The sequence below is a fragment of the Zeus faber genome (genome assembly GCF_960531495.2).
Source record: "Zeus faber genome assembly, chromosome: 20".
Classification (NCBI taxonomy): Eukaryota; Metazoa; Chordata; class Actinopteri; order Zeiformes; family Zeidae; genus Zeus; species Zeus faber.
In genome coordinates, this window is record NC_137207.1 from 27,790,321 (window position 1) to 27,814,933 (window position 24,613).

The window sequence follows — 24,613 nt, forward strand, 5'->3', positions numbered from 1 at the left end:
CAATTAATATTCTATGAAACAATCTACATTCTATTTAACAATTAATATTCTATAAAACAATCTACATTCTATTTAACAATTAATATTCTATAAAACAATCTACATTCTATTTAACAATTAATATTCTATAAAACAATCAACATTCTATTTAACAATTAATATTCTATAAAACAATCTACATTCTATTTAACAATTAATATTCTATGAAACAATCTGAGCCCTTTCTTGTTGCAGTGGTGATGGACAGGTTAACAGATGAGATCAGACAGGACTCTCTGTGGACTATGATGTTCACGGATGGTGGAGGAGAGCCTGGAGAGGTGGAGGCAGCATTAGAGAGAAGAGCAATGAAAGTCAGCAGGAGTAAGACACAATACATGTGCCTGAATGGGAGGGAGGGTGGAGTGGAGTGGAGGTGGAGAAGGCAGAGGAGTTCAAGTACTCGGGGTCAACCGTCCAAAGCAGCGGAGAGTGCGGGAGAGAGGTGAAGAAGAGAGTACAGGCAGGGTGGAGCGGGTGGAGAAGAGACCAAAGGCAGGGTGGAGCGGGTGGAGAAGAGACTACAGGCAGGGTGGAGTGGGTGGAGAAGAGTGAGAGGCCAGATTGAGATGGTTTGGACACGTGTGGAGGAGAGATGAGAGTTCAGTGGGAGAAGGAGGCTGAGGGTGGAGCTGCCAGGCAAGAGGAAAAGAGGAAGCCAAAGAGAAGCTTGATGGAGGTGCTGACGGAGGACATGCAGGCGGGCGGTGTCAGGGAGGAAGGTGATCCGCTGTGGCCACCACTAACGGGAGCAGCACAAAGAAGAAGATTCTGTTAAACAATCTACATTCAATTTAACAATATGTATTCTATTAAACAATCAATATTATATCAAACAGTCTACATTTATTAGTCAATTTATATTCTATCAAACAAAATATTATATTAACAATCTATATTCAATTGATGGACAATCTATACAATCTATATTAAACTATCTAATAAAAGAGGCCAGAAACTAAACGCCCTCGAGCCTTTACTTTGAAACGGCGCTGGGTGACGTCACCGTACCGGAAGTTCCGGTCTCTCAAGGACGCGGAGTGATCCTGGAACTGACGAAAGTGTGAGTTTGACGTTTTAATACATGAACGTCGTTCACATTTAGTGAATTTATCTGTAAAAACAGCTTCGTTGTGTGAGAAAGCAGCTGCAGAACCTGGGGGGGGGGGGGGGGCTCCGGCCCACGGGTAAAAGAAAAACGTAAAAAAACATTTTTAGATAATTGGATAAAAGTGAAAATAAATCGAGATGGTGTCAAGCGCTTTGAAGCGAGCTGCTGGTTTCCACGGGACGAGGGTGCAGCCGTCCATGGCGAAGTGCTGCCTTCACCCAAACAGTCAAACAACACAAACTACCTCGAAGAACCCGCTGCGCTGCGCAGTGTGTGTAGATGCCAAACCCAGTTCGAAGGTACTGGACGAGCGTCTTTTCGGTGTTTCATGGATTCAGCGCACGAGGATAATGATCGTCAGATATGACGTCATCGTGAAAACAAACGTTTTTACAACTTTCGATGTCCCAACGATGTTTTGCAGTAATAAGAAAAGATGAGCACACGCTGACTTCCGCTGTCAGCGCCTTTTTCAAACCCTGTTGGTAAAATGGTACATAAAACATTTTCCCCAGTGCAAGTGTTTTTAATGCTGTCTTGGTGCATTTTGAGGAGAAATGGGGAAAGCTCATCAGTAATGTTGTCTATTTCATCAGTGCTTTTTCCTACTTTTTCCACACCCGCATAAAATATATTTTTTGTCATTGACAGCTATCTGACCTTTCGACCTTCGCCTGGACAGTGCAGGCCAACGCATCCCATTACATTCAAATGGTTGCAGAACATCTTCCAGCCACTAGTGGCAGCAGCATCTTGTCAGGGAGGAGAATCAGTCTGACACTTTGAATGCGTAAATGATCGTTTCTGTCGTTTTTATCCTTGGTGTTTACACATAACTGACATCGCTCCATGGGTTTTCATATGTTTGATTCCTTAAAGGTAGTTTGTGTTGCAAAGTGCACCGTGCTAGTTGGACTTTTTGTGTTAGAGGAGCACTTTGCCAATGACGGAGGGACTCGCTTCGCAGAAGAGCCCATGGAAACAAGCAGCGGGGACCCAGCGGGGCTGGGAATACTCCCGTTCAGTAATTATCTACTGAATAGATAATTACTCCATTTTCTATTGAGCTCTCTTTCTAGAAACAGTCTTTAATTGTCACACGACACTCCACAACACATGCTTGCACACACACACACATGCACATGCACATGCTTGATGGTGCCGGTGAAATGGATCCTCTGCTTTTGACCCATCCTGGCTTGTCCTTCCTCCGGGGGCACAGCCAGGAGCAGTGGGCAGCGTACGTGGACGCGCCCGGGGACCAGGTGATAAGTGTCCATCGCTGGTCAGACCATGATGGGGGCATGTTTTTGGTGGGGGTCCTTACTGACGTGAGGTGGAGGAAACCCCATGTGAGCACGGGGAGAACATGCAAACTCCACACAGAAAGGCTCCTGTTTGGGAGATAACCCACCGGAGCACGGTGCCAACAGCGCCCCAGGCGGGAATCAAACCCAGGACCTTCTTGCTGTGAGGCAGCAGTGCAATGCACTGCGCCACCGTGCCTGCCTTTCTACTGCTTATCTATAATATAGATAAACCTGAATCAATGAGATCAACAGAAAATGGGTTAATTTGTGAGACTATTATGGTCTGGGATTGTGGTTCTGCTTCTGTTCTGTTCTTATCGCAGCATAATGTCAACATTACTAATGATGGATTTGTCCTGGTTCTACTGTGAAGTGATGTTTCCTGTGTGAAAGGGGGATGAACAGGCTGAGGGGTGCGCTCTTCCACCTCTGGCCCAGGAGACCACCAGGGGTCTGCTCTGCCCCGGGTCCCGGTCCAGGGAGGGCCCTCCATCTGGGTCCGGTCTTCTGGGCCGGACACAACAAGTGGTCCAAGGTGAAACACGTGAAGGGACCTAAAGATGAAGCACGGGGCCAGATCTTCATGAAGCTCGGCCTGATGATCCGCCTTGCGGTGAAAGGTAGGAACGGGAAATAATGAGAAGGAACAGGAGGAAATGGGACAGAGCGGGAAGAAACATGTAGTAACGGGTAGTAATGGGTATTACTTGAATGAATGGGAAGTAACGGGTAGGAGGGTTACAAGGCCTCCTGGAAAATCTTGAATTTTGAAATGTAATTTTCCAGTTTATAGAAGTCATACGACAGAACTTTCCAAAATTTTAGAATGAATATGAATATAATAACTGCTTAGTTATAATGTTTGGACTGGACTCTCTGGGAAGTCAACAGAAATAAAGATGAGTGAAAAGATGTGGGTCCTGGAAGTCCTGGAAGAGGCTATCTGGACCACTGTGTGAATCCTGGGGAAAGGTGGAGATATGAAGGTGTTCTCTCCGTCCCTCAGAGGGGGGATCGAACCCCGAGTTCAACGCTGCCCTGGCCAACATCCTGGAGCAGTGCAGGAGCAAGAACATGCCCAAGGCCTCCATCGAGACGTCCATCCGGAGCGCGGTGCGTCCTCGTGTACAATCTGATGTGATATTAATACTGTTCTGAAGCCAGGAGAGGGCGTCCATCTTGTTTCTTCTGGATATTCATCTTCCCTGCGATTCCTCCCCAGGAAAGGTCCAGGGCAGGAAGCCAGCAGACCTTCGAGGCTCGAGGTCCCGGCGGCTGCAGGCTCCTCATCCAGGTTCTGACCGAGAACAACACCAGGAGCCACCAGGAGCTGAAGCACCTGCTCAACAAGAACGGGTGAGGAGGGAGGGAGGGGATGGAGGAGGGCAGGGAGGACGGGGAGAGAGTGGGGGGCGAGGGCAGGGTGAAGGAGGGGGAGGGCAGGGAGGGAGGGAGAGAGGTGGGGGATAGGGGAAGAAGGGCAGGGAGAGAGGGAGGGAGGAAGGAGGGCAGGGGGAGTTGAAGAAGGGGAGGGAGGAGGGGGAGAGAAGAAGAAGGGCAGGGGGGAGGGAGGGAGGAAGGAGGGGTAGGGGGGGCGGGGTGGCAGTGGAGGGCGATGGAGGAAGATGGAGGCTGCTGAAGGCTGCAGTGTGTTGTCTGTGCACAGGGGGGCCCTGTCGGACGGAGCGCGCCACTCCTTCCACAGGAAGGGGGTGGTGCTGGCGGCAGCAGGGGGCGTGTCCTCAGAGCGAGCCCTGGAGCTCGCTATTGAGGGCGGGGCCGAGGACGTCCAAGAGACTGAGGACGAGGACAGCAGGAAGCTGCTGCAGGTGAGACGCTTGACGTCACTTCCTGTCCAAGGTCACGTCTTGTCTGTCCAACCTCATTTCCTGTATGAGGTTGGACTTCCCGTCAGACCTTGCTTCCTGTTGGACCTCACTTCCTGTTTCCACAAGGGATGCGACAGTACACAGTATTTTGTCGAACCGTTCGGTATATCCCCTTCGGTTCAATTCGCACACGTGAACCGTGGTTTCAGGGTAGAGGTCCACTGGATGCGGTGGTGCAGCGCACAGCGTGTGCGGCGCGGTGTGCGCCTACTATGGAATCCACTGTATGGCTCCATCGCCCACGTCAGCCGCACGGCATTTCTCTGTTTTTACGCGAGACGTCTAATTTCTTTCCAAATGCGCGCGGCTACGCAGCCTTTTCAATAGAAACAGGAGATACAGCTACATAGAAATGTTTTTATAAAGAGCGCAATGAATTTAAATGTTTTTTATATATAAATATATGTATATGTATGTGTATGTGTATGTGTATATATATATATATATATATGTGTATGTGTATGTGTATGTATATATGTATATATATATATATATATATATATATACATACAATGGTTAGATCTCGTCCATTGTCAACGATCTTGTGTGTTCGTACGATCATAGAGGATTCATTATCACTCAGTTAAGAAAGGGTTGAAATCCAGCATCTTGTCAGTCTTGGCAACTGCTTGAAGAAGTGGGTCCTGGTTCTCTGGTTCTAATGAACCAGTCTCAACTGGTTCCAGTGCTGTCGTCCAATGTTCTGAATCTTCTCTTCGTCCTCAGTTCGTCTGCGATGCAGCGGCGCTGCAGGAGGTGCGGGCAGCGCTGGAGAGTCGGGGGGTGGAGGTCCTCTCCGCCGGCCTGGAGTTCCTGGCCCACACCCCGACACTGCTGGACCAGAAGCAGCTGCAGGCCGCCTCCACCCTCATCCACGCCCTGCACGAGAGTGCTGACGTTGTGCAGGTGTGGGACAACATCCAGGCCCCCGGCTAAAGACCTCGTGAACACTCTATTATAGTCCCGCTAGCGAGCTGTGCGGCTCAAAGCGCACAGACTACCAGAGAGCACCGGCATTATAGTGGTGGGTCGATGCTGTGGCGATGTTTTCTTGAGAGACAGGGGGCGCTGTGCACAAACCAACACAGGAAACTGAAAGAACTGCTGTAAACATTACAAACAAGTCCTGAGGGAAGGATCTGAACAACTAGAAAAGAGCATTACAATTAAAATACAAAGTGTTAAATGTATGTATATTTATTGTATCAGTGCAGGTTTGTTTATATATAGTTGTGAGTTTGTGCAAATTGTCGAAGCAATGAGGAAGAAGTCCTGAGGTATTAAAATAGTCCAAATCTTTGGGCAGAGACGGCACTATCTCCGTCCATGAATTCAACATCATCTGGTTATGTGTGTGGTAAGGCATGGATGGACAGTACACATTGTATCTGCAGACCTCTTCTCACAACGTCCCTTTGGACGCGTCCATCTTGAATAACCTGGAGGATGAATAACCGCAAGGTGTGGACCCAAAAATTGAGTGGCGCCCTCACGCAGAATCACCAAGTCGCGCTGTCACAAGCGCCACAATGGCGTCATTAATGGTGCGCGCACTAAACATTGCTGTGGCGACTATAAAGGATGCTTGAGGAGTACTCCACCTGGAACCATCAGAAACCACCTTGAACCACCTGGAACCATCAGGAACTCCCTGAAACTCCTGGTTGCATCCCTCTCTTTTTCGCCCTCATTTTCTGCCTTAACTATGACAGGAAGAGGCCACATGACCAGTTGTAGTTCCAGTTTTCCTGGACTTAATTAATTCTGTTTTGTTGATACATTTTGTCTGATGTTTCTATGTTTATGTTTTTACCATGTACATGTTGTTTGTTTCTATGTTTGTTTTTTCCATGTACCTGTTGTTTGTTTCTATGTTTATATGGTTCAGCTCCACTTGCAGACTTACTCTGTCCTAGATGCCATGAAACAAATACTGTGTTGTATGTCCAGCATGCTGACAGCACAGGGGGGAAAGGTAAAAAAAATTAAATTATTAACCCTATCACGTTCACTCTGATTGGAGCTGTGAAGTCACATGCTCATTAGTGAACTTGTTCCCTGCTGTGTGCTGGCCATGCCCCCTTTTTACTTTATATCAGGTGTGTGGCCTGGTGCTGTCACATGGTGCCAAATGGGTTTGAGGTGAGATTAGATCTATAAAGTGGATTTGAACCTTTTCCCTGGAGGAACAAGTCAAAATCCAGAAAGACCAAGAGTTGCAGTGAGTCACAATTAAATCTGCTTAATGGTTTACACGCATACACACACACAATCATTTTCTTTTTTCCCTCCTTTCGCATAGATGCGTCTCCATTTTGACGCTAAATGTAAGTGCATTTCAATGGATGTTGGTTGAGTTGGTTCTGTTGGATTTCATTCTGGTTAAATCTGTTGGTTCAGGATTGTTTGCTGTATTGGTTTGACAAACTGACTTGTGACTTGACTTTTAAGCTGACTGACTTATAATTGACCAAATTTGTAAATTTGGTAAGGTAACCTTACCAAACTGACCAATGTGTGGAGAAACTCATTTACATGTTCACACTCTTTGACTGCCTTTGTCCTCAACTAAACACAAACTGTCTGCAACTTGTAACTGCCACTGTTTATGGATCTGTGAGGCCTGGTGCGACCTCCCAATTCAGGAAGTTGCGAATCCCCTGTTACATTACATTATTACATTTCATTTAGCAGACGCTTTTATCCAAAGCGACTTACAATTGTTCAATCACCGACGGACCCAGCCATCAGGAGCAATTAGGGGTTAAGTGTCTTGCTCAAGGACACTACAGCATGCTAGCAGGAAATGCCTGGGATCGAACCAGCAACCTTTAGATCACTAGACCACCAGCTCTACTGCCTGTTATGTCCATCCTTCCCATATAGAGGCACTGAAGGACAACTGAACTGCTCCCAAAATGCTTTTCGTCAGCAATAAAAACTCAAGGATCTCTACTGCGTCCTCTCCAGATGTCAACCTCCTAATTATTCACAAGGACAACTTATGGGACTGGAACCCCAGACATGTTCAAAGGAGCCATAGAAGATGGCTGAACTGATCTGACTGAACTCACCAATGGATGGAGATTAGCTGGGTTGGCTTTAACAACTGGACACTGGAACTGGGAGGCCTGGACAAACTGGTTGGAATGACCGATGCTCAACCATTTGAAGGAAGTCCTGGAAACCACCAGCATCAAACCTACATGACCCGGACAACTTGTGACAGATGGCTGCACCGAGGGTAACTATCTCAGCAAGTGGAGCATCTTTCTTAAAAAGGAAAGATACAGTGCATCCAGAAAGTATTCACACCCCTTCACCTTCCCCACATTTTGTTATGTTACAGCCTTATTCCAAAATGGATGATTTTTTTTTTTCCCCCTGATCAATGTACACATAATATCCTGTGATGACAAAGGGAAAAAGATATTTTTGCAAATGTATTAAAAATAAAAAACTGAAATTGCATGTACATATGTATTCACATCCTTTACTAGGCACTTTTTGAAGCACCTTTGGCAGCGATGACAGCCTCCAGTCTTCTCTGGAATGATGCTACAAGCTTGGCACACCTGTATTTGGGGTATTTCTCCCATTCCTCTCTGCACATCCTCTCCTGCTCTGTCAGGTTAGATGGGGAGCGTTGCTGCACACCAATTGTCAGGTCTTTCCAGAGATTTTCAATCAGGTTCAAGCCTGGGCTCGGGCTGGGCCACTCAAGGACATTCAGACTTGTCCTGAAGCCGCTCCTTCGTTGTCTTGGCTGCGTGCTTGGGGTCTTTGTCCTGTTGGAAGGTAAACCTTTGCCCCAGTCTGAGGTCCTGAGCGCTCTGGAGCAGGTTTTCATCAAAGATAAAAACGTACCTTGCTCTGTTCCTCTCTCCCTCACTCCTGTCTCCCAGTTCTTGCTGCTGAAAAACATCCCCACAGCATGATGCTGCCACCACCATGCTTCAGTAAAATCTTGGTTTCATCAGACCAGAGAATCTTGTTTCTCATGGTGTGAGAGTCCTTTAGGTGCCTTCTGGCAAAATCCAAGCAGGCTGTCATGTGCCTTTTACTGAGTAGAGGCTTCCATCTGGCCACTCTACCATAACGGCCTGATTGGTGGAGTGCTGCAGAGATGATTGTCCTTCTGGAAGGTTCTCCCATCTCCACAGAGGACCGCTGGAGCTCTGTCAGAGTGACCATCTGGTTCTTGGTCACCTCCCTGACAAAGGCCCTTCTCCCATGATTGCTCAGTTTGGCTGGGCGGCCAGCTCTAGGTAGAGTGCTGGTGGTTCCAAACTTCTTCCATTGACGAATGATGGAGACCACTGTGCTCTTCGGGACCTTCAATGCTGCAGAATTTCTTTTGTACCCTTCCCCAGATCTGTGCCTCGATACAATCCTGTCTCGAAGGTCTACAGACAATTCCTTTGACTTGATAGCTTGGTTTCTGCTCTGACATGCACTGTCAACAGTGGGACAAATTATGTCCAATCAGTTGAGCTTACTGCAGGTGGACTCCAATCATTACATTACATTTCATTTAGCAGATGCTTTTATCCAAAGCGACTTACAATTATTCAAACAGCGACGGACGCAGCCATCAGGAGCATTTAGGGGTTAAGTGTCTTGCTCAAGGACACTACAGCATGCTAGCAGGAGGAGCCTGGGATCCAACCAGCAACCTTTAGATCACTAGACCACCAGCTCTACCGCCTGAGCTACCATCCCCCCCCATCAAAAATCTGCACCTGAGCTCAATTTTGAGTGTCATAGCAAAGGGTGTAAATTCATATGTACATGCGATATTTCAGTTTTTTATTTTTAAGACATTTGCAAAAATCTCTAAACCTTTTTTTGTTTTGTCATTATGGGGTATTGTGTGTAGATTGATGAGCAAGAAAATGAATCAATCCATTTTGAAATAAGGCTGTAACATAACAAAATGTGGGGAAAGTGAAGGAGTGGGAATACTTTCCGGATGCACCGTATTCCCTACCCAATCCCAAACTAATGACGGCACAGGAGTCTGGGCAGCATGGGGAACTGGCAGGCCACATGGACTTACCCTACAGTGTATCCTGGAAGTCAAAGTTCTGGAGTGGGAGGACTTTCAAAGGTCATGGAGAAGGACATCTGGCTGGCCACAAAGAGGTTCTGGAAAACTGTTGGGGGACTCTCGATCTATGAAGGATGGACCTCAATCACAATGGATTTCTTGCTGAAACAGTATTCTGCTCTGAGACCGTAACCCCAACATTAACTACGCTCTTGGTCATCCACAAGTTTTATTGTATCCAAAGCCGTGCGCCCCAACACCTCTGACCTTTCAGCTACCTGGCCCTGGAATTATGATCCAGTTGACAGATAGGTGACTAGAGAACCACAATTGTGATTTTAAGAAGAGTATTTGTCCTGGATTGGATTCTGATATTGATGACCCCTCCATCATTGCAGGAGAATACCCCCTGAAGAATAGAGCCTGACAGGGTCGAGGGGTGATCATATCAAAGGTGCGTATGGCAACCTTGGCCACAAGAAGCACAAATATTTCTAGTTGCCCCAACTGACTGACATGTTGACTATTTAGGTCGAAGCCAGAACTCTGAGCCTCTTAACTGTCATGGAGTGTGGGCGGGAAAAGTCTTGTTTTTCTTTGAAGATAGCTTTTGTAGTGTATTAACAGTGTATTATGACAGTAGTCTTGGAAGTACAAATTGTTTTTTGACAGGAGGATTATAAAAACTGGTTTCTTGCTGAGCTTGTTGACTGACCCACCGCAGACAGCAGATCCTCTCTTCAGCCTTTCCCTTCCTTTCAAAAAAATCAAAAACTTATTTTTTACGTGGAACGGCGACTAGTTAACCATGTCACATTGAGACGTCATTTCAGAGATCTGAAAGGTAATAAATCAATGAGCATAATGCATAAATATAAAGTATATAGTAAAATAATTAAGATTGTGATGAGAAATTATTCCCAATTCTGTTGCAAATCAAATAACAGTGAACCCGACATCCCAGAATCCCGTGCGGCTCTGGGATGGTGGAAACACACACTTTGACTGAACCCGAGTGCCCATGAGCAAGGCACTGAACCCCCAGCATCGACCACGGCAGCAAACAGACAAACTGAAGCATTTAAAGAAGCAACATGTCAGTTGATGGAATTTAATTATCTTAATGTTTTTTGAGTGTGTATATATTTTATCATTCTATGACACATGGGGACAGTTGAAATAGTATTTTAATAGCCATCGTTGAACACGCTTGACCATGAAGGGAGGTCAATCTATAAAACCTCAGCTTTAGAAAAGTAGATCATTCAATGTCTCCCCAGGGGATCAATAAGGGGTTTAATCTCATCTTATGTAAATACAATGTGCTTTGATTTACACAGCGTCAGAAATAGATAAGAATGTAAAACACAACTAAATGAAGAAATTATGTGGATAATATTGAGGCAGTTCTGCCTGCCACACCACACCCGAGCGGTGTTTTCAGGGACCTCCGTCACAGAGACAGACGATGGGGTTGGGAACACACAGTTTATTGTAGAGAGGAGGCTCGATGGAACAAGCCCGGAGCAGATGGACATGTGTCATGACAAGGGCTCCTCTCCTGAGTGAGTGTGGGGATGGGGCTTTTACCTGCTGCTCCTTACACCAACCAACCAGCAACAGGTATGCAGCCACCCTGACCCAGTCACCTAGATCCAGGTCAGGTGTGGCTGCTCAACCACACCATCCAACACCACCTATATATATCACACTCAAACAAATGTATTACAACCTACATACCTACTTATTGACATAACAAATAAAGGAGGATTTTACTAAATATATATAGAATATATATTTTCAGTAGTCGACAATTTAAACCAAAGAGTCGGCGAGATACACGGAGAATCCAGCCCAACAGGAAGTGATGTCACTGCAACCACAGTCCACTTCCTGAGATCCCAGCTGCCACTGGCCAGAGACAGAAGGTGAATTCAGGAGAGAAAAGGGCGTGTCCTTTATCATCACACAAGAAAGGAAATGTACGAACAGCTTCAATATGAAAAGCATATTTTCGAGTAACTGAGCATGAAATAAGAAGAGGATTGAAAACACAAATGATGGATGAACTTTTCAATCATTTTTTCCCTCTAAATCTTCTACATTCAGACAATTCAAAGCTTAATTAAAGAATCAACAGATCAACTGTGGCTTTACGATCTCTTGAATCTATATCCACAGTTTACTGACCACAAGTTGTTGCCAGGAGTGGCGGACCCCGCCACCAACAATGTAAACAGCATATAGAGGAGCACGTGCAAAATGCAAGTACATTGAATGGTTGTTTCTTATGTTCCTGCCAAAAATACTATCAAATGTGCCCTTTTTTTTTTTTTTAACAAATGATACCCTGGATTACCACTTTAAAGCGTTGGGGACGTTGCAGCAGGTTGTCGTGGTAGAAAATCAACTTTAACTCCAGGAAACATCACTGGAGGAGGAGTTCTTGCACCTCCTCCTGTCACCAGCAGGGGGCTCCAGCAGCCCTGGCCCCTGGAGAGACGCGTGGCCAAAAGTGGAACAAGTACAAATATTCTGAAATGCCCGCAGGCTCCGGGGCCCCGATCCACCCGGGCTGTTCTGTGGAGTCCGGTGGAGGAACCTTCACAAGTCCGACTTTACAGTAAATGTCAGTTCAAGTGGCGCAAGTTCCAGATCGGTAAAACCATCACGGTGCTGAAGAATGAGAGTCCTCCATCTCCGTGGAACGCACCGTCACTTCCTACAGACGCCGATCACAGTTTTCCCGAGTTCCCATGGAACGCAGCATCACTTCCTGTTTTCTCTCATCTCCACCTGGTAAACACTTGGAAAGCTTTCTTAACTTCTGATTGTGTGGGGGGGGGAAGCACACGGCTCCGGAGCCTCCAGTGCTCAGCAGGGAGTGTAGAACGCGGTGACGGCCCCTTCAGAGCCACGCCCTGCACATGCTGTAAACACCAAACTGGATGATGTCACAAAGCGTCCTGCTCCACCACTTCCAGTTCCTTCCACTCTCATGGCGTTTTTAACTCCTGGCAGATATGGTCCAATGTTCATCAGACAGTAGTGTTAGTTATGGAAGTAAACTGAAACAGAATACATCAAAAAAACTATTTATTAATGAATGATGAAGCTCATCACGTGACCTGGTTAACTTAATTTTACTAAATTATTTGATTTGTTCATTTCAAAATGCTCACTGATTTATTTCTGCATTGTAACGCAGTTTCCTTAGTACATAGAATAACAAAAATAATAACAAAGAATGAATATAGCTGCAGGCAGCAATACACAGGATGAGTTGTGTTGGGTGTATTTTACAGTTTCCCGGGTTCTCTGAAACGCTTTATGATGTCAAAGTGTCTTACTGTAAATCAAATTTCTAGAAAATGAAATGATCATAAAGCATTTTACTGTAAATATCATCTACTTCATTTTAGAACCAGACGTGTCAGTTTAATGAAGACCAAATTAATAATTGGGATCAAATTTGTTCAGTTTTTCACTAATATCTGCTCCGTATGTGGATCCATTTGGATTACATTTTAACAAGATGTTTGTGACATACCGGTTTAAACGACACCTCATCTGCGTTCATAGCTTATGTATTCCAGATCGTTTTTGGCTTCAAAACTCAGAAATGATCCCCTAACAATAGAATCCCAGCCCTATGGGCTGGACCCATAATAATGATAATTAATAATAATACATTTTATTTATATACTCAAAGTACTCACAAATTAAATGTATCATCCCTTAATTAAGGGATGGCTTCCATTCCAATTAAGGGATCCCTTAATTTATTCAGAGAATCCATATTGTGAGTATTTTCTCACAGTACCACCTGCACCACCTTGTGTTGTGATGAAGATGGTTGTCATGGTTTCCATCGAATTGCTGAAGAACAGTTTATTGTTGCAGGTTCCATGCCTTGCTCCAGGGCACGTTGAACAGAGCTTGGACCCGCTGACCTCCTGCTGCTCCCTTTGTAGGACCTTCTGGACCTCCAACCCAACATGATCGGGGGATTCAAACTCGCAACCTCAGTCCAGATCCTTTTGCTTTCAGCGTGTTTCTTCATCATCAACTATTGATCGATTCCCTCTTTGGTCCTCCAACCTGTCCTTTGACCTCCGACCTCCCGGCCACAGGAAGTTAAACCTCCTGCACCAGAACAACAACTGATTCTGGTTTGTGGATGAACTGTACAAGTTTGGTTTTGTGACAAATTAAAGATTTTATTTTGGAGGAATGTCCTCAGTGTGGACATCTGAGTTAAAGATGACTCTTGTCCGGTTGCCCTGCGCAACGAGGTGTTCGCCATGGTCAGCCATCTTGTGTGGTTTGGTTGCCCCATTGTCAACCTCTCTTCATGGATTTAAAATTAAACCGAGCTATTCAGCAACCGCTGTGTCCGTTGGCAACCTGGCAACTGCTTTTGAAGCTTGTTGTCCAGCCCTGTTTACACCACACCCCAACACAACGTGCGGAGAGGGGAACGGCAGTGACCCAGATCCCGTTCCCGGCCGTCAATGATTTGTATGGATCAGTGTGTGTGATTGTTATTGATCAGCGCAGAGCAACACAAGCAGCAACGTCCAGATGAACCACGAGGACGGAGCAGCTCTGGACCAGACGTTCTGGGTTTGAATAAGGTAAAGGTTACTCTTCACTCACTACAGAGGATGATCCTGTGGACCAGTAGGTGCTGACCAGAGGATAATCCCTCCCCCCACAGCTCCATGTCGGACCTGGACCTCCCGAAGGGGGAGCGGGAGGTGCTCGGCTCCAGAGTGAAGGAGCGAAGCCACAATGTGACGGAGAAGGTGACGCAGGTACAGATTAACTGCTGGGTGGACGGACGGACGGAGGGATGGAGGAACAGAAGAATGTAGAGACAGACATAGGGGTGGCGGGAGGGAGGAAAACTTGCTGCTATACACCGCCTGCACTGTTGCCTCTATGTAGAGCTGTAGTTGTGATGTAGTAGCACTGTAATAATGCTGTAGTAGTGTAATCGTGATGTATTAGTGCTGTAGTAATTTAGTAAAAGTAGTATAGTATTGATGTAAAAGAGCTGTAGTAGTGATGCAGTGTAGTAGTGGTGTAGTAATATAGCAGTAGTGCTGTAGTAATGTAGTGTAAAAGTGATGTATTGATGTAGTTGTGCTTGAAAACTGCTGTCGTAGTGATTTAGTGTACAAGTGATGGAGTAGTGGTTTGGTCTAGTAGTGATGTGGTAGAGACTTAGGGTAGTGGTGATTTAGTGATGTTGTAGTGATAGAGTAGTGACGTAGTAGTTCTGTAGCAAGAGCAGAAAATTACATTAAAATAATGAAGTACAATGGCAGATGAGAACGACTGTCTTCAGCCTAACCGCGATTCTGGGTGGCTTCCTTCAGGTCCTCTCCCTGGAGTCGGATGTGCTGCCGCAGTATAAGCTCCGGGTTCCAGACACCAGGGGGCGCTGGATCCTGCTGCACTACAGCCCTTGCAAGGCCTTCTGGGACTGGGTGGTTCTGCTGCTGGTGCTGTACACTGCAGTCCTCACGCCCTACTCTGCCTCCTTTCTGCTGGGCGAGCCCTGCGACCCTCTGGGCGCTGCTGATCTCCTGGTGGACGTGCTGTTCATCGTGGACATCGTCATCAACTTTCGCACCACCTACGTCGATCGTCGCAGCGACCAAGTGGTGACAGAGGCCGCCAGCATTGCCCGCCGCTACGTCCGCGGCTGGTTCCCCATAGACCTGGTGGCCGCCGTTCCCTTCGACCTGTTGGTCTTCAGATCCGGATCCGACGAGGTCTCTCTCTCTCTCTCTCTCTCTCTCTCTCTCTCTCTCTCTCTCTCTCTCTCTCTCTCTCTCTCTCTCTCTCTCTCTCTCTCTCTCTCTCTCTCTCTCTCTCTCTCTCTCTCTCTCTCTCTCTCTCTCTCTCTCTCTCTCTCTCTCTCTCTCTCTCTCTCTCTCTCGGATTTGACATTAGTGAAGGCTTTTATTTTTTCCCTTTGTGGCCACCAGATGGCGACTCTGATGGGTCTTCTGAAGACTGCCCGCCTCCTGCGTCTGGTTCGCGTGGCTCGCAAGCTAGACCGCTACTCGGAGTGTGGCACGGCGGCGCTGGTGTTGCTAACGTGCGCCTTTGTGCTGGTGGCCCACTGGCTGGCCTGCGGGTGGTACGCAGTCGGCCTGGCGGAGCGCGCCCACACGGGGGCCGGCTGGCTGGAAAACCTGGCCCAACAGCTGGGCAAGGCCTACAACCAGAGCCAAGCCGGGTCCGGACCCTCAGCCGAGGACACATACGTCACCGCACTCTACTTCACCTTCAGCAGCTTGACCAGTGTGGGCTTCGGAAACGTCTCCCCTAACACCAACTCTGAGAAGATCTTCTCCATCTGCATCATGGTCATCGGCTGTGAGTAGCTAGCAAGCCTGCAGCCAATGAACTGGGAATGTGTTGCTTCTCTATCACTATCTTCTTCCTGTTCATCCGCCCCCAGCTCTCATGTACGCAAGCATCTTTGGGAATGTGTCAGCCATTATCCAGCGCCTTTACTCGGGTACGGCGCGCTACCACACCCAGATGCTGCGGGTGAAGGAGTTCATCCGCTTCCACCACATCCCCGGAGGCCTCCGCCAGCGCCTGGAGGAGTACTTCCAGCATGCCTGGTCTTACACCAACGGCATAGACATGAACGCTGTAAGGAGGAATGGCGGTTCGGAACGTGCCATAAAGTTTACAATATTGGCTCATATTCTACTGATTTATAATTGGGTTATGTATTGATTGCCGCAGGTTCTGAAGGGCTTCCCGGAGTGTCTGCAGGAGGAAATCTGCTTGCACCTCAACCGTTCTCTGCTGCAAGACTGCCGGGCGTTCCACGGCGGCGGCCAGGCCAGCATTCGGGCCCTGGCCACCAGGTTCAAGATGGTCCATGCTCCTCCCGGGGAAACCCTGGTCCACGACGGTGACCTCCTAGACTCACTGTTCTTTATCTCCAGAGGGTCCGTCCATGTGGTCCGGGACGACATGGTGGTGGCTCGACTTGGTAAGAAAAGAAACCTTCTTTTCATCCTCTAATCCAAGAGTCCTCTACATTATCCAATGTCTCTGCCTCTCACAGAGAAGAACGATGTCTTTGGGGAGGCAATCCGCGTGCATGAGCACCCGGGCAAGTCCAGCTCGGCTGTGCATGCTGTCACATACTGTGACTTGCACTGCATCCTGAGGGAGGACCTGCTGGAGGTCCTGGACCTCTTCCCCGGCTTCGCAGATTCCTTCTGGAGGAACCTGGAGATCACTTTCGACCTTAGAGATGTAAGGGCAGCCTGAGAAGGTCCACCCCCCAACCCATCCAGAACCCAGATAGCGACGGGCCTGAAGTGTGTTAGCATCAGGTTGCAGAGGTGATCAGCTGGCCAAGCTCCCTGTAGCAGCTTAAGAACATCTTTTTCAAATGCTTCTGGAACAAAGTTAATCTCCAAAATCAAATCAATGATGGACTGGTTTTCACAAGATGGAGGGAAGATTACAGGGGAGCAAAGGGCTCCACCGTGTGGTGTTGCCAGGCGCTGCAGATCCCTGTGCTGAGTCTCCAAAATGATCACTCAGCCCAAATTCAACAGTTCAATCATACGTTCAAAAACCGAGCCTTCGCTAGGCTAATTTGAGGTTCAAGTGGCTAGCATAGCCACCTCTAATTTGGTAATCTCTGCTTGAACTGGGTTCATGCAGATCCATGGTCAGGTCAGAGTCATGTATTACACACTAAATTCCCCATTATCATCTCGACTTGAAAATGCTGAAATTGAAAATACATAGTGGTTTGTTTTGATCGGGTTATGATAGGCTAGCATGCCCTCTAGTGGCGAAATGTTCCACTTTGTGACTTTGACTGTTCTCTCCTCAGACTGATCTGCTGCCGTCGCCCATAACGCCAGAAGGTTCCGGAGACAATGGTGGGTTTCACCAAGGACCCTTCCTGGACCACCGGATCCACCCAGGTAAGAGGACCCGGTCCTGGACGAGACCGGGTCCTCTCACCAGGACCGGTCCAGTCCAGCACCAGGTCAAGTGATGCTGCATCGTTTGCAACCAAGTCCAAATTCTGAACGGACAAATATTTTTGCTGAGTCCAGACGGGATTGACCATGATGACTCCGCCCCCACGGCACGCAGCTGTGGCTCCTCCCTCCCTGACTCTGCCGAGGACCCGATTGAGGCCATCGCCCGCAGCCCTGGAGTTGCCCTACTGCCCCCTGGTGGTGGCTCAGCTTGGAGGGTGCCTGCGCTGGAACGCCTCCACAGAGGTGAGAAAATAACAGTAGTTCAAGTGTGTGTGTACAACAAATGTGACCCACCGCAGCAATAGCCACCATCTCACGCATTTATAAAATGGCCAGGAGCAGCCAAATAAGTTAAAAAAAAAAAAAAAAAAAAAAAAAAAAAAAAAAAAAAAACCTCTCTTGAAGGAAAATTAGATTTTTCCAGATTTGTGTCCCTTTGTGTTTTTTTTTTTTAACCTGTGCTGTCAGCATGCTGGACATACAACACAGAGTATTTGTGCCATTGCATTCAGGGCAGCGTTATTCTGCAAGAGGAGTTAAACTTATCAACCTGCAATGAAACTCTTTATTCATTCTTTTATCAGCAACAACTGCTGCAACAACTCTGTCCTGTGTACGAGCTGCAGAATGACAAGAGCACAGTTTTGGGTTCTGGAGGACCACCACCAACCCCCCTCTTTGGAGAACTATTTATCATGTTTGGGTTTATAAACAACTGCTCCAACTGATCACTACTCCAAGAGGGAGAATCACCTCAGTGGAAAAATAAACATAGAAACAAAACAACATTTACACAAAAACATGAACATTGGATGACATGTATTGAAAAACAGTGAATTAGGTCCAGGAAAGGTGAAACTACAACTGCTCACGTGGCCTCTTCCTGTCATACTTATGGCAGCAAATGGGGGAGAAAAGGAGAGGGATGCAACCGGGGGGGGGGGTGTGTGTGTGTGTGTGTGTGTGTGTGTGTGTGTGTGTGTGTGTGTGTGGTGGGTTTCATGCAGTAGACAGAAGCTGGGCTTCATCTTGGTGAGGTGAGTTAGGATTCGGTTACGTTTAGCAGGTGAAGCCCAAGCCTCTCACATTCCAACTAACAAACTTAATAGGGGTCATTGAAGCTAGTTAGGGGGTGATGGCACAGTGCATCCAAGGCAATAGCTATACTACCGTTCCCATGCTTTCCCATAGATACATCTGGGGTTTCCTCCATTACGTTCCTTTTCACTGCCATATTATTGTAGGAAGTTTGTAGGGATACATAACTACACAAACAAATGACAAGTAGACAAAGATAAACACAGAACATTGCAGGATTAGACATACTTAAACACAGAACATTGCAGGATTAGACATACTTAAAGTGAAAGACAGTATAGAGTGAGAGTGATAGAAGTGAGGAGAGAGGGATTAGGGAGGTGAGATCAGAGTGAGCGATATTTTAAATCCTGACATAGATAACATGCCTATTCCTACATCTTGCAGTATATAATAACCAGAATTACAAGAATACATACATTATGATCAGAATCAGTGTTTTTTTTTAAGTTTTTTTTTATCTCAACGTATTTGCAAACAGTTTCATTTATAAATAATAGAAAAATGTTAAACCGTGGAGTTAAATATCATTGTGGAGGAGGCGTCTACCATAGAAGAAGAAATTCTGACGTCGCTTCCGTAAACAAGACGAAGATCTGGTTTCACTTGTCTGTGAAAACTTTCATTTCCCTTGTTATGGATGAGGAGCAGCGGGTGGAGGAAGATCTGAATCATATCACGGAGCTTAATCTGACCAGTGCCATAGATCCAAGTCAATGTAAGCAGCGCGTACTGGACTTCATGTTCCACCATGACAGTCAGTTCTCCCACAGTGACGCTGAATGTGATATTACTCCGGACTTGGAGAACATTTCAAACAGTGGATTTCAACCCGAATGTGACGATGAAACGGAATGTTTTCAAGAACCACCAGAGGAGACCGACGATACGTCCGTTGATGACGTGATGAAGTCCGTTGAGGTTGGTGCAGATTTTCAGATTTCAGATTTTCCGAGACTCAAAATGTTGATAGACTCTACATTTTGTTGTTTGTATGTACTTTTAAACTCCTAAATAATTCCACTTTTATAAAACATGTATATGTGACCCAGCGCAGACTTTAGAGTCATTTGGCGGCTTTCGACTTTTTTTTTTCCACATCATTTGAAAGTGAAGAATCAGAGCTTCGAAACAAAGTGTCACTTGCGCAAACCAAGCAAATATTTTTAAAGCTATAACTTGTTAATGACAAGGGTTTGGCAAACTGTCATTCTGACATAATCACCTCCAGAGTTTTACCCACACCAGCTTCATTCAGCCAGCTCCCACAGTGCAAATGGTTGGAGGACCAACAATGCCTCATGGCTACTTAACATACTGCTGAATGGGCCAATAACCAACAGCTCAACAACACAACTCATTTAGTTCTGAAAAAAGCTTTAATTTAACAGTAAGAATGTACATGTTTTATAAAAGTGGAATTATTTTATTTTAAGCCACCAACCTCAAGGGACTTCAAGATTCAAGAGGTTTATTCGTCACATACATATACATACTTTCATACATATATGCAGTGAAATGTAATGCAACGCACCCGGTGATAACACACTGTCCTTGGAAAAATTTATTTCTAACAGACCAACTAACTGATTCCTAAAACGTAATACAGTAAGTCGAATACTTATAGAATAAAATAAAAATATATAGAATTAGAGGGAATATGTATATGGAATAGGCAATTATGTATATACAGATAGGTGCATTAAAGTGGCATGTGAATAAAGTGAGGTAGTGTTTGGGATAATACAGCACAGTATACAACAGTACGGCGCATCAATACGGCATCATGAACAACCCTGAACAGTGACACAGTATGCGGTACAGTATGCTATATACAGTACAGTAGGTAGTGGAGCCTAGTGTATGGCTCAGTGAGGACCCCTGGTGAGGTCAGCGTTGACAGTTCTGATGGCTTGAGGGAAGAAACTCCGTCTCAGTCTCTCTGTTCTTGCTGTGTGACTGCGGAGGCGCTTGCCTGACCGCAGCAGCTGAAACAATCCGTTGTTGTCCTGGGCAGTACAGTTCCCAAACCAGGCAGTGATGTTGCCTGTCAGGATGCTCTCCACTGCTCCAGAGTAGAAGGACTTGAGGATCCTCACCGAGACCCGGAATTTCCTCAGCTGCCTGAGGTGGTAGAGACGCTGCCTCGCCTTTCTCACCAGAGTCTGTGTGTACAGTCCATGTTAAGTCCTCTGTGATGTGGACTCCCAGGTATTTGAAGCTGCTCACCCTGTCGACAGAAGTCCCATTAATCCACAAGGGCGCGTGCGTCCTCGATTGTGATCCACGCCTAAAGTCCACAATCAGCTCCTTAGTTTTGCTGACGTTCAGGTGTAGGCTGTTGTCCTGGCACCAGAGTGACAGGTCAGCCACCTCCTCGCGGTAGGCCTTCTCGTCGCAGTCGGTGATCAGGCCCACGACAACGGTGTCGTCTGCAAACTTGATGATGGTGTTGGAGCTGGACCTGGCCACACAGTCATGTGTGTACAGGGAGTACAGTAGGGGGCTGAGGACGCAGCCCTGGGGGGATCCTGTATTCAGGGTGAGGGAGCTTGACATGTACTTCCCCACCTTGACCACCTGGGGGCGGACTGTGAGGAAGTCCAGGATCCAGGCGCACAGCTTAGCATTCAGTCCGAGCTCCGTCAGCTTGACACCCAGTCTGGTGGGGACTATGGTGTTGAAAGCTGAACTGTAATCAATGAACAGCAATCTCACATAGGCCCCCTTCTGGCCATCCAGATGCGTGAGTGTGGTGTGCAGTACCTGAGAGACCGCGTCATCTGTGGATCTGTTCTGCCGGTACGCGAACTGCAACGGGTCCAAGGTGCGGGGAAGGGAGGCGCAGATATAATCCTTAATCAGCCTCTCGAAACACTTCATGACCACCGAGGTGAGGGCCACCGGACGGTAGTCATTCAGGCAGGCAGGAAGAGGCCATCTTCGGGACAGGAACGACGGTGGACCTCTTGAAGCAGGACGGGACCACTGATTCATCACATCATCAACTTCTTCCGTTGTAACAACGGGCGTATCTTCGGTCTCCTCCGGTTGTTCTTGAAAATATTCCGTTTCATCGTCACATTCGGGTTGAAATCCGCTGTTTGAAATGTTCTCCAAGTCCGGAGTAATATCACATTCAGCGTCGTCGTGGGAGAACTGACTGTCATGGTGGAACATGAAGTCCAGTACGCGCTGCTTACACTGACTTGGATCTATGGCACTGGTCAGATTAAGGTCTGTGATATGATTCAGATCTTGCTCCACCCGCTGCTCCTCATCCATAACTACAAGGGAATTGAAAGTTTTCACAGACAAGTGAAACCGGATCCTCGTCTTGTTTACGGAAGCAACGTCAGTGACCTCAGCAGTTCTTACTTGATGGTACACGTTGGTACACACCCCCTCCACAACGTTGTCTCTGTGTGTGTAAAAGTACTACGATTTAAAGGTTGAACTTTATTAAAACGGTTCCACATTGTGACTTCACATCACATGGAATATGGAGGAATGATCTTCACCTGGACGCTCGCTTTGAAGAAAACCATTGATCGTGGTTGTTCAGCGTTTTGGTAAGTGAACTGCGTTTCCTCATGTCATCTAACCAGAATATTTAACTCCACGGTTTAACATTTTTCTACTATTTATAAATCAAACTCTGTTTGAAAATACGTTGAGGGATAAACAAAACACAAAGGAACTGAATCAAGAAAGGTTTTTTCAACTTATTTGGCTGCTCCTGGCCATTTTAGAAATGTGCGAGATGGCGAGTTTTGCTGCGGCGGGTCACATAATTCTTACTGTTAAATAAAAGCCTTTTGGAAAAACAAATAGTTGTGTGTTGATGCTGTTCAACATTCCCTCAAAACACAAGAACAAAGCAGTGATTGGCTCATTCAGCAGTATGTTAAGTCGCTGTGTGGCTTTGGCTCCTCCATTTGCATTGTGGGAGCTGGCTGAATGAAGCTGGTGTGGGTAAAACTTTGGAAGTGATTATGTCAGCACGACAGTTTGCCACAACCTTGTCATTAACAAGTCATAGCTTTAGGAATATTTGCTTGATTTGCACAAGTGACACCTTGTTTGGAAGCTCTGACTCTCCACTTTCAATTTTTTTTTCATTTTTTATTTAAGTGTTATGACCTCATGTTATATATAAACTGTATTTTATAATTCTGTATTAAACATTAAATATTATTGTAATATATACATTAATAATAATATTTGTAATACATTTTATTGATAATATTTATGTAGGGCAGTGGCTCAGGAGGCAGAGCGGGTCCCCGATCCCTGACTCCTCCTGGAGCATGCTGTAGTGTCCTTGAGCAAGGCACTGAACCCCCATCTGCTCCTGGAGAACTCCTTTCCCTTAAGGATTAATAAAAAGCATGAAATATGTTTTCTTCCAGCATCGTCTCCGGGAACGTTCTGGTCGGACCAACGCCCCCGAAGGGATCTGGGATCTAGACTGGAGCTGCTGCAGTGCCAGCTCCACAGGTCACCCAGCCGTCTGTCCGTCCATCCATCCGTCCATCCACCCAGCCGTCCGTCTGTCCACCCAGCCGTCCGTCCGTCAATCCATCCATCGCTCCATTCCTCTATCCATCTGTCCGTCCGTCCATTCATCCATTGATCTATTCACCTGTCCATTCATCCATCCATCCATCTGTATATCCATCTCATCCATCCATCCAGTCTGTTTACAGGGAACATTTCAGTGTTAGCATTAGCATTGTGCTAATCAGCTTGTGACTGGCTGCCCCCTGCAGGCTGGAGGCTCGCATGACGGCCGATATCAGTGTTATCCTGCAGCTGCTGCAGCAACAGATGGTTCCTCCTCAGGTTCCTCCAGTTCCTTCTCCAGTTCCTTCTCCGGTTCCTCCGGCCTACAGCAGTGTGTCGCCAGCAGGGGGCCCTGCTGTGCACTACGCCAGCAGGGCTGCGGGCTGCCACGCCCTGGTGTCCGCCCCCCTGGTGCAGGCGACGCTGCGGCACCCTCCTGTGGAGGTAATACAGCAGGCTCCTCCAGGGGGTCGGTAGAGGACCAATGGACTTTAGTTCCACATCATTTATCACTTTGTGTTCTCTGCAGAAATCGTCCCAGTCGGACATGAGGTTCCAGCGGTCCAGAGGTGGTGGGTGCCGCCTCACCCCTCCTTTAGGCGACACTGTGTCGGCCTCTGTTACCGTGAAAATGGAGCCGTACCGGTTGGCCGTCCGCCCTCTGTCCCGCCTTCCGGAGAGCCAGGGATCGAGTGGCGGACCCCGCCACCCGTCGCTGCCGGGGCGTCTGGACTCACTGCTGTTCATGGGCGGCGTTCGGAAGCAGCTCTCTGAGCCGGTGCTGAACCAGGTCACTGTGGCGAGGTCCACCCAGAGGGGGGAAAGGGATGCTAACTAGTGAGCTCGTCACATAGTGCTTTGTTAATCCAGATCAATGTAATGGGATTTAGTCCTTGTTTTGAGTTTTATTGGTGGAAAAAATTCAGTTTTAGTGCAGTTAGTACACAGTTCAAACACAAAATGATACTCGGTTATAAGCGAATCCAACCATTCCATTTCTTAAAACAATATTCGATTTCTAATTGAACTATAAACCTTACAGACCAAAGTGTTTGACTGAGAAATATTTTTCTAGAACATTGTAAATAACCAAATGTTTTAATCTGTGGTGAAATAATGAATACATGTCCTGGAATATTGGGATATGTGTTGTGTTAATGTAATCTTGCCATGTTCATTCAGTCCTACCAGGTGCTGTGTACATTCAGTTCTGCCCTGTGCTACTTTCATTCAGTCCTACTGTGTGCTGTTTTTATTCAGTTCTACCATGTGCCGATGTCTACCATGTATGATAATACAGTTGAGGTCATTTGCATCTGCTCAGTGAACGGACCCAATCCAGGTCACAGCACTTTAATCTGTCTGTGGTTTCCTGGTTGCGGCGCCACCTCCTGTTCAAACAGAAGAACAAAGGAGGCCGAAGGTCCAGATCACACCAAGAAAGTGGGTCAAACTTGACCTGATCGTACTCCAGGATCCTGAGTGAGATTAGTTTTATTATGAGA

General features: G+C 46.8%; 2 protein-coding genes across 4 annotated transcripts; both read left to right on the top strand.

The window, feature by feature from the left end:
* The first annotated feature begins 1,034 nt into the window (after nt 1-1,034).
* On the top strand, nt 1,035-7,820 carry taco1 (translational activator of mitochondrially encoded cytochrome c oxidase I). 3 transcript variants are annotated; one of them, XM_080020905.1, is made up of 6 exons: nt 1,035-1,102; nt 2,834-3,080; nt 3,467-3,573; nt 3,683-3,816; nt 4,127-4,289; nt 5,076-7,820. In XM_080020905.1, the coding sequence occupies exons 2-6, from the start codon at nt 2,858-2,860 to the stop codon at nt 5,283-5,285; spliced, it is 837 nt and encodes a 278-aa protein (XP_079877031.1). In that variant the 5' UTR covers nt 1,035-1,102; nt 2,834-2,857; the 3' UTR covers nt 5,286-7,820. The 3 variants fall into 3 exon arrangements, with proteins under 3 accessions (XP_079877031.1, XP_079877033.1, XP_079877032.1); XM_080020906.1 differs by having other exon boundaries at nt 1,058-1,102; nt 2,854-3,080; XM_080020907.1 differs by lacking the exon at nt 4,127-4,289.
* A 6,303-nt stretch (nt 7,821-14,123) lies between these two features.
* LOC307245693 (voltage-gated inwardly rectifying potassium channel KCNH6-like) lies at nt 14,124-23,946 on the top strand (the record flags this gene model as incomplete). The annotated part of the gene is made up of 11 exons (XM_080021340.1): nt 14,124-14,216; nt 14,784-15,182; nt 15,399-15,792; nt 15,878-16,077; nt 16,174-16,426; nt 16,502-16,695; nt 17,288-17,381; nt 17,517-17,687; nt 22,955-23,042; nt 23,315-23,552; nt 23,638-23,946. 11 exons carry the CDS (start codon nt 14,124-14,126, stop codon nt 23,944-23,946), a joined length of 2,433 nt encoding a protein of 810 aa, XP_079877466.1.
* Between the last annotated feature and the right edge of the window lie 667 nt (nt 23,947-24,613).

Excerpts from the sequence above, each read along its gene's own strand:
- taco1 (XM_080020905.1), top strand. The coding sequence starts at position 2,858 with ATGAACAGGCTGAGGGGTGCGCTCTTCCACCTCTGGCCCAGGAGACCA. Across the intron at positions 3,081-3,466 it reads GATCCGCCTTGCGGTGAAAG|AGGGGGGATCGAACCCCGAG; the intron begins GTAGGAACGGGA and ends TCCGTCCCTCAG. Across the intron at positions 3,574-3,682 it reads AGACGTCCATCCGGAGCGCG|GAAAGGTCCAGGGCAGGAAG; the intron begins GTGCGTCCTCGT and ends ATTCCTCCCCAG.